The following is a 12,342-nucleotide window of genomic DNA, read 5'->3' as shown; positions in this document are numbered from 1 at the left end:
TAAATGATGTAAGCTTTCTTGCAGTTTCCATACTTAAAAGGCTGCTAGTTATGCAACAATTATGAACCACAAAATTGGGGTACCGAAAGTGGGTACACCAGTCCAGAAATTAGGCAGGTTCCTTCTATTTTTTTTTTTTTTTTAACAAAAGGAAAATTGTTTGTACCCCTAGCAAACTGTAAAATAGGAACACAACTAATAAAATCACCATTGGAGAATCTTAGAAAACATATGTAAAAAATTTGAACATGTCAACAGAATTGCAAATGCAGAAGCAACATCAGTATGCAACTCTTACATTAATATCAATGCCTAGCGAGATTTCTTTAGACGTTTAGTGGGCCGCACTGTCTCTTTCCTTGAATCCACTGGAGCCTTTAGGTCAATAAATGGCTGCAAGCATTTTAAACACACTAAAATGAGATATAAAGCCTTAAACAATATGATGAATTGTTATACCCACACCATTTTTTTTAAGCAAAAACTGCAGCAATGAAATTCCTACAGTTGAAAATGAGATCTGAGATAGGTTTTCTTAAAATTATTGTTGGATATCAAAAAGTTGGGCCGCTTAAGAAAAAGAAGACTGAGAACCAAGGGATAAAGGATCAGAAACAATTACATGGAACTCAACCAACTCAAGCTAGCCATATAGGCACCATACTAGTTTACTGGCCAGGCGGCTTCAACCGCATTCTATCTCAGCAGTTTAATTATATGATTGGCCTATTCTTACTTTATTTGTCATGGTCCAGTCTAAGCTATGAAATGTGCCTTGGATTAAATGAAATGTTACGATAACAATTTCAAATGTCTCTGTTCACAAAGGAGCATGGTCATTTTGTTCAATAAAAATGTAATAAACTACCAAAATTCTTCCAAGTTCTTGTAGGAACATTTCTTTCTGAGCCTATCTTGTTTAAGCTTTCACCCGCTCTCAATCAAAGCAAACCATAAGACGTCCATGACCAATGAGACATTCCAATTTGCAGTCTGAAGGGACAAAGAGGTTCAAAATAGCCTACATAAATAGAATTTGTAAAGTGACACATGGATAGATGGAAAGTACTAAAAATGTAAGGAGCCCACTGATAAGCTTGACGGGTGATTCTCCAATCAATTGCCAAAAATGAAACTTTTTGCAATTGACAAGATTATCAATCATAACACCATACAAATGAGAGAAAACATAGTAACATATAAAACAAGTCGGAGGGCATTGTTTCTAACCTCTTCCCATTTTCTTTGAAGTTCCAAAAGCTCTTGACAATATGCAAGGCATTCAGCATGGTAGACCGCAGCCAACTCTTTTATCAAGGCCTTCCTTTTAATAATTCCAATCACTTCAACGATAAATATGGCTTGTGAGAGATACAGAGTAGGATGATGATGATCGTAAGTTGGTGTCTACACATGGAAAGGACTTCAGCCAAACAACTATTAAAAAACAAATTGCCAATTCAGTGATGTTTTATTGTCAATCAAAACAATTTTTCTTTTCTTTTTTTCTTTTTTTTTTTTTAAAAAAAACGTGTTTCCATAGAAGCTAATGCCAACAAAACCTCTTCACAGGCAAAGAAAATAACCAGAGAGTACCCCATTCAACACAAAGAACTAATTCAACAGGATCGCAGATTCAGACCCTAACGATCATCGATTCAAAAAGAAAGAAAAAAGATTCCCATAAATTTTCGCAAAGATACAGAAAACAGGACTAATCAAATATATTATCAATTCCATTGCTCCTATTACATACACAGGAACTAAACCCTAAAACACAAAACAAACACCGAGAGAGAGAGAGAGAGAGAGAGAGAGAGAGAGAGTTACTTCGACTAGGATCGAACGGTTGTTGTTGTGGTGGTGGTAGTGGCGGTGGCGAAGGAGGAGGAGGAGGCGGATCGGCTTGAGTGGAAGCTGGTAGAGCCGGCGAAGGTTGTTGAGGGTGGTCTTGGACCATGTCGTGGTGGTGGGGATTGTCGGTAGAACGTCGAAGGATGTTCGCGTACGCTAGAAGGCAGACACTATGGAAGGGAGCAAAGAGGATGATTGATTATATAGGAAGTGGTGTGAGAGACGCTGATGCGAGTGCTCGCTTGCAAGGTTTGATGTGAGATCAATGTGTCGTGCTGCTGAGTCTTTGGCGGACTTTGGCTTTGTATTTCCTTCACTTTACAATCACCGGCAGTAATATCAATCCCAGCCCCCACTGCATTCTGCAGTGAAGTCAATTCAAGTCAAAACGGCTGGCTCTGGGCACAATGCCAATTATGTGAGTATGTTTAACATTTTTATAAAAACAAATAAATTAATATTACTTTTTAAAAATATCCTCATTTTAAAATATAATTATAAAAATAATTATACATGCAGAGTCCTTCTGTTCTCTCGAACTGTGCATTTCAATTTTTTTTTTCTTTTCTTTTTTTATACATATTTTTTAATCATCATAAACATTTAAAAAATAAATAAAAAAAATTACAACATTGTTTAAAAATATTTTATTAATCACTAAGTTAAAAAAAAAAAAAAAAGGGAATCGAGAAACTCATACATATATTACCACTACTCTTGTGATATATTTATTCCGTGACCTTTTCTTTACAAAAAAAAAAAAAGTCTTGTAGTATATTAGTTTATTAGAAAGAGAGTTCTTTGTTAATCTTTTATTTATAAATTGAAGTGATTTAATGTACTAGATAACTATATTAGATTAAAAAATTATCTTTATTGTAAAGTAAATCTAACTTATTATATAAAGTCATATTAATTTATACATTTATTTTTATAAGATCGCTAAAATTGGTTAAAGTACGTTTTTTTATTTTTATTTTTCAAAATGATGTACTCACAACTCTTTCCGCAATCCTCCATGTAACCATATTTTTAATAAAGGTTATATTTATAAAAAAAAACACCATTTAAAGTAAAATATATTTATTTTAAAATATAATTATATAAAAGATTTTACGTGTATCTCTAATTTTAATTTTCTATGAACATCAACTTAAATACGTTGTAGTTTCATAAATAAAATCTTTAGTTTAAAATAACAATTAAGTTAAGAGGCTTTTAAGAAATAATAAATAACCTTGAGGGGTAGTTCAATTAGTCAGACTATACGTTTATTTTTCAATGGTCATTAGTTTGAGTCTCATCAAGACTACTAGAGGTTTACTTAACCGTTAACTTCAAGACCCTGTAGAATCAGTCGAGGTGCGCACAAACTAGCCTGGACACTCAAGAATATCAAAAAATAATAAATAATAATAAATGATGCTTTTATTTATCCATGTTCTCCGTGCATGATTCTAAAATAACAAGACCCATGTTCTTTATCATTGTCTTGTTTTGGAATTGGTCCCGTTCTATTTTTAAAGAGGTCGAGCTTAAGCCATCCCTTAATTTGTATACTTCACAATTATTTATGCATGTGAATATATGATTAAATATTCATATTTTTTAACAAGATGTCTTAGGTGTAGTTTAGATAATAAAATAAAACGAGATGATTTTAGATAAAAATTAAAAGTTGAATAAAATATTATTAAAATTTTATTTTTTAATATTATTATTTAAGGATTGAAAAAAGTTAAATTGTTTATTATATTTTATGTAAAATTTTAAAAAATTTATAATAATAAGATAAGATAATATAAAATACTTTTGTTATCCAAACATAGCCTTCCTTTTATAGAAAAATATAGAGTTATTGCAAAATTAGTTTTAGAGTTATTATGTTTTCTTAATTTTTAATTTTTGAAAAATTAATATCTAAATTTTAAAAATTGTTAAATTTTTATTAGAAAACTAACGTGGTAACCACGTCAATCAACCCAAGTATATACTTCAGGTGGCATGCTAATCATAAAGTAAATTTTTAACAATTGAAAAAAATTACCTAATTAAAATTTCTTAAAAACTAAATAGGATAATGCTAAGTGACTGTACTCATTAAAAGTGCATGTATAAATGAGTTTTTTATTATTATTTTTTGGTGATGTTCATTCTATCATTTTCCCAAAAATTAACACAAGCTTTCGCTAAACCCAGAAGGGCGAAAACTAAAACCTCGCCTTGTTTCTTTCTTCCTCCAAGGGTTTGCGTTTTTGGTCGTCTGCCTAGTCCAGTGAGGTTATAAAAACTTTCAGGGATCCATCTCACGCATCCACACGCAGAGGAATAGAGGTAGAGAGAGAGGTCCCCCAATCAGCCATGAGTCTGATAGCAGGCTCGTACGAGAAATACATTTGGGGCTTCAAGCTCAAACCACTTGAAAGCCCGTACCTCGCCCTCACCCCTCTTTTCTCCTACCAATCCCACCAATCCCCCATCACCACCGTCGCCACATGCGGCCACGTCGCTGCCTCTGGCGGCGCCGACGACACCATCCACCTCTACGACCTCCCCTCTGCCTCCTACCTTGGCTCCCTCCACGACCACTCATCCTCCCTCACCTCCCTCTCCTTCTTCTCCCCTCCCAACCTTTCCTTCCCCCGTAACCTCATCTCTGCAGCCGCCGACGGCTCCGTTTCTATCTTCGACGCCGACCCCTTCGTCCTCCTCAAGTCCCTCCGCCCCCACAGGAAGGCCATCAACGACCTCTCCGTCCACCCCTCTGGGAAGCTGGCTTTAACTGTGGCCCGCGACGAATGCTTGGCCATGCTCAACTTGGTGCGTGGGAGGAGGAGCTTTTGTTGCAGGCTGGGGAGGGAGGCCAGTTTGGTGAAGTTTGATTTGGGGGGGGACAGGTTTTTCATGGTTATGGAGGACAAGGTTGGGGTTCACGAGGCGGAAGATGCCAGGTTGCTGTGCGAGTTGGAGAACCCCAAGCAGAAACGGGTCCTTTGCGCCGCGCCCGGTGAGGTTGGCTTTTGTTAGAATTTCTGTGTTTTGGGGGGTTTTGAGTTTTTGAAGTTGGGTTATGGTTACCGGTGTTTGCTGATTTATTGTTCCATTTGATGGCATATAGTGATTGAAATTTGTTAGGTAAATTGACGTTTTGTTGGGGATAAAATGGTGGGAAAGAAATGAAAATTTTCAAAATTTATGTGCTTTGGGGCTGCGACAACTTTTAATGGTTGAGCAATTTCATGTGAATTCTAGCAATTCAAAGTTCATGTATGAGTCATATATTATTGCTGAGTTGTCGCATCTTTTTGAGTGATATAGCATCATGTGTTCCCTTGTACGCAGAGACAGTTTTGTAGGGAATGAGCTATGCTATTCATTCTAGTTGATGTGACCATGATATACCCCGTTTTCAATTGGTGGATTTTCATTTTATGCATGAGAGAATTATAGGTTCCTTGGCTCTGATCCAGTGCAATTTATATACTATTTATTATAGATTTAAATGGGCGAGTTTTCATGATTTCCTTGCATATATTTTTACTTTCTATTTCTAATCAGGTGCTCCTCTTATATAGGACCCATGTACTTGGGCTATGCCTTGTATGTGTTTTAATATAATTTTCAATACTTACTAAAAAGAAGTTCTATCGTAGTTCTACTTATCCAAAAAAAGAAAGGTTCAATCCTAGTTCTTGTTTCTGTTGGTTCCAGTAAGCAACTAGTACAAGTGTTCGTGTTCCTTGATATCCACTTCAATATTTTTTTCTCTGATTATTTAATATTTTTGGGAGAGATTTTTCATCAATGAAGGCTAGGCAAATTTCTCAGCATCTTTGCACTGACATTGAAAACGAATTTAAGCTGGTTTTATATCCACATGGCCTTTTTTGATAAGTATATCCACACTGTCAACCTTCTATAATAAGGAGAAAGGATGGATTTAATTCAAATACCAACAAACCCTAATGGAATCTCTTGGTTGCATTTGTCTTACCCTTGTTCACAGCTGTGCAGCACACAGCTGTTTATTATATGGTTCTTAGTCTATACATGAGGCAATGTCTAGTTGTTGATCATTTTTTCCCTCTTTTAAATAAAGTCGGGTAAAATTTAGTTTTTCTCTACAGAAGAAAAAAATGTTAAATAAGTTTTTTTTTGATAAGTAAAATAAATTATATTATCAAAAGAAGGCAAAAGCCTGATACAAGATTAGAAACCACATCTAGGTATGAACAATGGATATAAGGAACTCATGTAGCCCCAAACCATTGAAATCAACCGCCAAAGTCCATGTACAAAGAGTTCTAAAGAAAAAAACTATCAATTCCTCCAAAGATCTCTCTTTGTCCTCGAACGTCCTGTCATTGCGCTCTCTCCATAAACACCACATGATGCATATAGGGATCATCTTCCATACTGCTTTTATCTGTTGATTTCCTCTCAAGTTTTTCCAACTGGCCAAAACCCCGACCACCGTCTCCGACATAGCCCAAGCCAAATCCATTCTACCAAGTACCTCATTCCATAGCCTACTCGCTACATCACAGTGTATTAAGAGATGGTTCACCGATTCACCTCCCTTTCTACACATGCAGCACCAATCTGTGATGATCACCCTGCGCTTCCTCAAATTATCAGTTGTGAGAATCTTACCCAACGCTGCAGTCCACACAAAAAAAGCTACTTTGGGTGGTGCCTTATGTCTCCATATCTTTCCCCACGGGAACTGAATAGGTATCTCTTGAGCAAGAGACTTATAAAAAGAGCGCACCGAAAAAGTACCTTTAGCTGTAGGTATCCACCATAAACTATCATGTGAATTGTCCGGTTTAGTAGCATACAAAAGGCTATAAAAGGCTTCTATACTGCTCAACTCCCAATCTTGTGCCACCCTACTGAATATGATATTCCATTGAATTTGTTCCCCTGATCTTTCCAGTACATCTGCTACTGAGGCATCAATATCTCTTGCAACTCTGAATAGTGAAGGAAAAGATTCCTTTAGTGCCACGTTATCACACCAAGTGTCGTACCAAAACTTGATACGGGTTCCTCCTCCCAAACGGATTCGAGTATAACGAATGAAGACCTCCCACCCTTTTCTTATATGTAGCCACAAACCCACTCCATGCGCTCCTCTCACTTCTTTTGTACACCACCCCCCCATAGGCCCCCATATTTGCTCTCTATAACCGTCTTCCACAAGGCTTCAGGTTCCTTGTGATATCTCCACAGCCATTTGCCTAGTAGCGCCCGATTGAAAGTTCTCATATCTCTAATGCCCAAACCCCCATTCGAGATAGTGCTACATACTTTATCCCACCTAACAAGGTGAAATTTTTGTTCTGCACCCATTCCACCCCACAAGAAATCCCTTTGAAGTTTCTCCAACCGAAATGCAACATTTGCTGGAATAGGAAACAAAGACAAGAAATAGGTGGGTAGGTTAGAAAGAGTGCTCTTAATTAATGTAATCCGCCCACCTTTTGACAAATATAATCTCTTCCATCCAGCTAGCCTATGTTCCACTTTCTCAATAACTGGATCCCATAAAGAAGCCGCTCTCGAGGTCGCCCCCAATGGAAGTCCCAGATAAGTCATGGGTAAGGATGTAGTCGTACATCCCAAAATGCTAGCCAACTGTCTAATATGCCGAACACTTCCAATAGGCACCATCTCAGATTTTCCCAAATTAACGTTCAATCCGGAAGTTACTTCAAAACAAAGGAGAAGGGCCTTCAAAATTCGAATCTGGTTAGGGATTGCTTCACAAAAGAAAAGAGTATCATCTGCAAACAAAAGATGTGATACATTAACAAGTCCCCTATTCTGAACTCCAATCTTAAATCCAGTGAGCAACCCATTCGTAACCAAGGCTGATGACATTCGGCTCAGTGCCTCCATCACAATCACAAAGAGTAAAGGGGATAACGGATCGCCTTGCCTTAAGCCTCGTGTGCTACAAAAGAAACCAGTTGGGCTTCCGTTTATCAAGACGGAGAATTTTACTGTTGATATACACCACCTAATCCATGAACACCATTTCTCTCCGAACCCGCATTTCCCCAAAAGATCAAGAAGGAACTCCCAATTGACATGATCATACGCCTTCTCCATATCCAACTTGCATATAATCCCTGCCTCACCAGATTTCAACCGAGTGTCTAGGCATTCATTCGCAATAAGAACCGCATCTAGGATTTGTCTATCCTTTACAAAAGCATTCTGAGGTTTCGAAATGAGCTTCCCCACTACCTTACTCAGACGATTCGCTAGCACCTTGGAAATTATCTTATAAACCCCATTTACTAAGCTTATAGGTCGAAACTCCTTTATCTCCTCAGCTCCCACCTTCTTTGGAATTAATGCGAGAAAAGTAGCATTAAGGCTTTTTTCAAACTTTCCAGCTGAGTAGAACTCCTGGAACACCTTCAATAGGTCATCTTTTATTACAGCCCAGCAAGTTTGAAAGAAACCCATAGTGAAACCGTCAGGGCCTGGCGCCTTGTCTTTAACCATTTTCCTCACAACTTCAAAGACCTCCAACTCCTCAAAAGGCCTCTCCAATCGATCTACATCAATAAGTTCAATGGAATCAAAACCCAATCCTTCCAGTTTTGGCCGCCAAACCACCTGTTCAGAAAGTAATTGTTCAAAAAAGTCAACAACATGGTGGTTTATCACAGACTCATCCCGACACTCCACTCCTTCTATTTTCAGCATCTCAATGTTGTTATATCTTCTATGTGAGTTAGCTATTCTGTGAAAGAACTTGGTGCTTCGGTCTCCTTCCCTCAACCATAACGCTCTTGACTTCTGTCGCCATGATGTTTCTTCCAGGATTACTACTCTTTCCAGATCTGCTTCCAGCTCTTTTTTTACAGCTATTTCTTCTTGAGTTAAGGGCCGGTTTTCTTGTATTCTTTCTAAACCCTTGATCTCTGCCTCCTTGCTTTTTTTACGCTCCACTACGTCGCCAAAAGTCTGTTTGTATCGTGGAACGTTCGCGGGTTAAATGAGGACAATAAGCGTCTACAAATAAGACACTTGTTGCGTGAGTGGAAGGCGGACATAGTGTGTCTACAAGAGACAAAGCTGAAAATTATTAGTAGAAACTTGGTGCGAAGTATATGGAGCTGTCCATATGTAGATTGGGTATACTTGGCGGCCAAAGGGGCATCGGGGGGAATTTTAGTGATGTGGGATAGAAGAGTGGTGGAGAAAATTGAGGAGTTTGTAGGAGTATACTCGGTGGCCTGCTCTTTTAGAAGTGTGGCAGATGACTTTTTGTGGGCTTTTGCAGGTGTATATGGTCCTAACCTAGACCATGAGAGAAGATTATTATGGGAAGAATTGGCTGGAGTACATAGCTGGTGGGATCTTCCTTGGTGTATAGGCGGAGACTTCAATGTAACTAGATTCCCAACTGAGTGTTTTGGAAATAGAAGAATGAGGCCAGCTATGACAGAATTCTCAGAGTGCATCTTTGATTTGAATCTAGTGGATTTACCACTTGCGGGGGGTACATGTACCTGGTTGAATAATCATACATGGTCTAGACTAGACAGATTTCTAATCTCACCAGAGTGGGAATGTCATTTTCCTGACGTGTGGCAAAAGAGATTGCCGCGTCTGAGTTCGGATCATTGGCCTATTTTGTTGGATTGTGGCGGGGTACAAAGGAGGCGTAGGTCTTTCAAATTCGAAAATATGTGGTTGAAGGCGGATGACTTCGAGGAAAAGGTCAGGCAATGGTGGGCTTCATATCAGATACAAGGTACCCCTAGTTTCATTTTTGCGGGTAAACTGAAAGCTCTAAAAAAAGATCTGGGTGGGTCGCCGACGATGACTTCTGGCCAGATCCGAAACTAAGTCGCCGACGATGGAGAATCGACGAGATCAGCCCATCTGCAGCAACGTTACGGCAGAGCTGGGGTCTCGTCGCCGTCGATGGACTACCAGCAACCCGAGGACTCACCCTAATATTCTACTCAGGTTCCCTTTACCCTATAGTCCAATAACTTAAAACATTTATGTTAAATAAGTTACTGCAGTCAATTGGTTTTTCCCTACCTGCACCTCCCAGGCGGGCAGCCCCTGGCCATGCCTCAAGTTGGGCCCCCAGGCCTCGGCCGCGCCCCCCGTGAGTAGGTGCCCCAGTCCAAATGACGGAGGGCAGATTAGTCCGAGGCCACAGCGAGAGAGTCCTGGGGCCCAGTGGGGGTGATAGAGAGAGGGAGAGAGACTGGTGATGGTGACAGAGAGAGGAAAGAGTGGGAGGCCCGCGGGAGGGGTGGGGGGAGTTTTAAAACAAAACCTAAGATAAAATAACGTCATTTTATTAAATTTTTTTAATATATATAGGGTTGGGCGAACGGGTGAAAACCAGGGCAGTCTTGGGCCCAGCACAGGCCCCGTCTGCCGGCATCTATAGCGTGCAAGTGTCTGCAGGCTCCCCGGCCGCCCCAGGCGAGGTCCGAATGAGAGGGGGGTTGGGCTGGATGTGAGGGCCTGCCGCCGAACCCTAAAAGTAACATAGCTACAATTGGTCGCTAGGAGTCCCTAAAATGCACATGAGGTGTATCTTGCATTTTTTTAGAAATTCTGACATTGCTAATGTTAATATAGCTTCAAACCATTGTTTAATCTTTGACATATATCCTATCCATGATATAGAAACATGAACAAGGGAAAACAGTTCATCACTTTGCCTTAATGATATTAGCAAAATTGCTAGGTTTGGGTGTGATTGGGGGTATTAGTTGGTTTTAATTTTCATAATTGATATAGACGTGAGGTTGCAAGGTTTCACCATTTTTAGGCTTACAGTGACAGAAACTACAATCTCTTGACAGTTACCAATAAAAAAGGGAGGAAAAACTTCAATCTCGACACTTCAGGGATTGAGTTCTAGTGGGACAAACAAGGTCTTTCATTTTTATGATATTTGTGTTTTATTTTTTAATGAAATGGTCAAAACGAAGTCCTATTTTCTGAAGATAGAAAGCAACTGAATGGATTGATTTGGATACCATTCTCTAGTTTTGGACGAAGTTAAGTTTGTCAAGGAAAAAAAAAAAACTTATGGACCAAGTTTCATTGAACTCCCATTTCACATTTTTTAAACAATTTATGGTCCTGGTTTAATCACCAAAATTTGTTTAATGTTGACAGAATGGAGTTCTATATACTGGTGGTGAGGACCGAAATATTACGGCATGGGACACGAGAAGTGGGAAGGTTGCATATTGCATTGAAGATGCGCACTCTGCCCGTTTGAAAGGTATTGTTGTGCTCACGAGGAATGATGCTACTGCTTCTGGTGATGACCCCTTTTTAGTGGCATCTGCATCATCAGATGGAGTGATACGTGTCTGGGATGTTCGCATGGCCATTAAAGAAAAGCCGAATCCATTGGCTGAAGCTAACACAAAGTCGAGGCTAACTTGTCTTGCTGGATCATCTCTTAAATGTGAGTGTGACAAGTCCCCTCCTGCTTTCACGATCTGCTTCATTTTCTTGTAAGTTGTGAGCCATTGATTTGTCCTCACTTCTTTTTCAGCTAAACAACCTCGGCCTGGAAGCAGCAGTATTCAAAAAGAGCAGGATGGAGAGATGGAAGATTCATGATATTAATAAGATCATGACTCCTGGAGAAGAAGTTTGAATTGCTAATTTTGCAAAATTAGCGTAATTTTTTTTAATTGCTGCTTGTAGGTTTTCTCTGAGAAATTAGTGTGTTCTGTTAACTCAAATGTCAGGCTCAATTAGCTGACCGATGAATTTTGATCTTTATGATACTTGCTTATATTAATTTAAATGGGTATAGTTTGAGTTTTTCTCATGCCGATTTATACGGATTCATCTGCTCTTAGGGTTGTCCCAATATATTTCTTTTTTCTTTGGTTTCTCGCGAGTCCATTAATTAATCCACCGGCATCTGTGTGAGAGGCTACTGATGGCTATCATACGCACTCTCCATTTAGAGACATCATAGAGGGAAAGTATTTCCAAAAGCTTCTCCAAAGTACGAAATTGAAGTGTAAGACGGTGTTTCTGAACTCTTGTTTCTAGCCTCCTCTTTTGGAGGCAACTATTGTTTTTTGCAAGCAAGAGCCAGGGGTTTTCTCCAATCCTCCAACTCTAAGAAAGCTCTTCATTTTAGCGACACTATCCCTGTTTACAGCTGCAGCATAAATATTTTAGAAGAATATGTAATCTCCAGCATTTTCTGGTTCCATCGTTATGATCTTCTAGGCAGCAGACTCTGCAACCCTGGTTTCTGTGTGGGCTGCCAATAGCCCAAGAAAGGTTACTTGATCTGGTTTCAAATTTAATGATTCATTTGGTTGTACAAATCAAGAAACAGCATCGGCTCCCACTCATTCTTCCTTCATCTTGGCAAGTAGAGACGTGTAATCTTCTCTTTTTTCATGCATTTTTTTTTTAATTTCTTAACCATTTAAAACAAATCACAACATTATTAAG

General features: G+C 39.0%; 2 protein-coding genes across 3 annotated transcripts; one reads left to right on the top strand and one right to left on the bottom strand.

The window, feature by feature from the left end:
• On the bottom strand, positions 1-2,257 carry LOC122276336 (acrosin-like). 2 transcript variants are annotated; one of them, XM_043085971.1, is made up of 3 exons: positions 1,831-2,257; positions 1,231-1,361; positions 1-393 (listed from the first exon to the last, which is right to left on the bottom strand). In XM_043085971.1, exons 1-3 carry the CDS (start codon positions 1,958-1,960, stop codon positions 313-315), a joined length of 342 nt encoding a protein of 113 aa, XP_042941905.1. In that variant the 5' UTR covers positions 1,961-2,257; the 3' UTR covers positions 1-312. The 2 variants fall into 2 exon arrangements, with proteins under 2 accessions (XP_042941905.1, XP_042941907.1); XM_043085973.1 differs by having other exon boundaries at positions 1,231-1,343.
• Positions 2,258-4,007: 1,750 nt separating this feature from the next.
• LOC122276553 (p21-activated protein kinase-interacting protein 1-like) lies at positions 4,008-11,698 on the top strand. Its single transcript, XM_043086374.1, has 3 exons — positions 4,008-4,866; positions 11,029-11,326; positions 11,417-11,698. Exons 1-3 carry the CDS (start codon positions 4,216-4,218, stop codon positions 11,482-11,484), a joined length of 1,017 nt encoding a protein of 338 aa, XP_042942308.1. The 5' UTR covers positions 4,008-4,215; the 3' UTR covers positions 11,485-11,698.
• Positions 11,699-12,342: the final 644 nt, after the last annotated feature.

Source organism: Carya illinoinensis, chromosome 9, assembly GCF_018687715.1.
Source record: "Carya illinoinensis cultivar Pawnee chromosome 9, C.illinoinensisPawnee_v1, whole genome shotgun sequence".
In the NCBI taxonomy this organism is placed as follows: domain Eukaryota; kingdom Viridiplantae; phylum Streptophyta; class Magnoliopsida; order Fagales; family Juglandaceae; genus Carya; species Carya illinoinensis.
Note: the sequence above shows the minus strand (reverse complement) of the source record. Positions and strands in the feature narration are given on the sequence as shown.

Excerpts from the sequence above, each read along its gene's own strand:
- LOC122276336 (XM_043085971.1), bottom strand. The coding sequence starts at position 1,960 with ATGGTCCAAGACCACCCTCAACAACCTTCGCCGGCTCTACCAGCTTCC. Across the intron at positions 1,362-1,830 it reads ACCGTTCGATCCTAGTCGAA|CCATATTTATCGTTGAAGTG; the intron begins GTAACTCTCTCT and ends ATCTCTCACAAG. Across the intron at positions 394-1,230 it reads TTCAAAGAAAATGGGAAGAG|CCATTTATTGACCTAAAGGC; the intron begins GTTAGAAACAAT and ends AAATGCTTGCAG.
- LOC122276553 (XM_043086374.1), top strand. The coding sequence starts at position 4,216 with ATGAGTCTGATAGCAGGCTCGTACGAGAAATACATTTGGGGCTTCAAG. Across the intron at positions 4,867-11,028 it reads TTTGCGCCGCGCCCGGTGAG|AATGGAGTTCTATATACTGG; the intron begins GTTGGCTTTTGT and ends TAATGTTGACAG. Across the intron at positions 11,327-11,416 it reads TGCTGGATCATCTCTTAAAT|CTAAACAACCTCGGCCTGGA; the intron begins GTGAGTGTGACA and ends CTTCTTTTTCAG.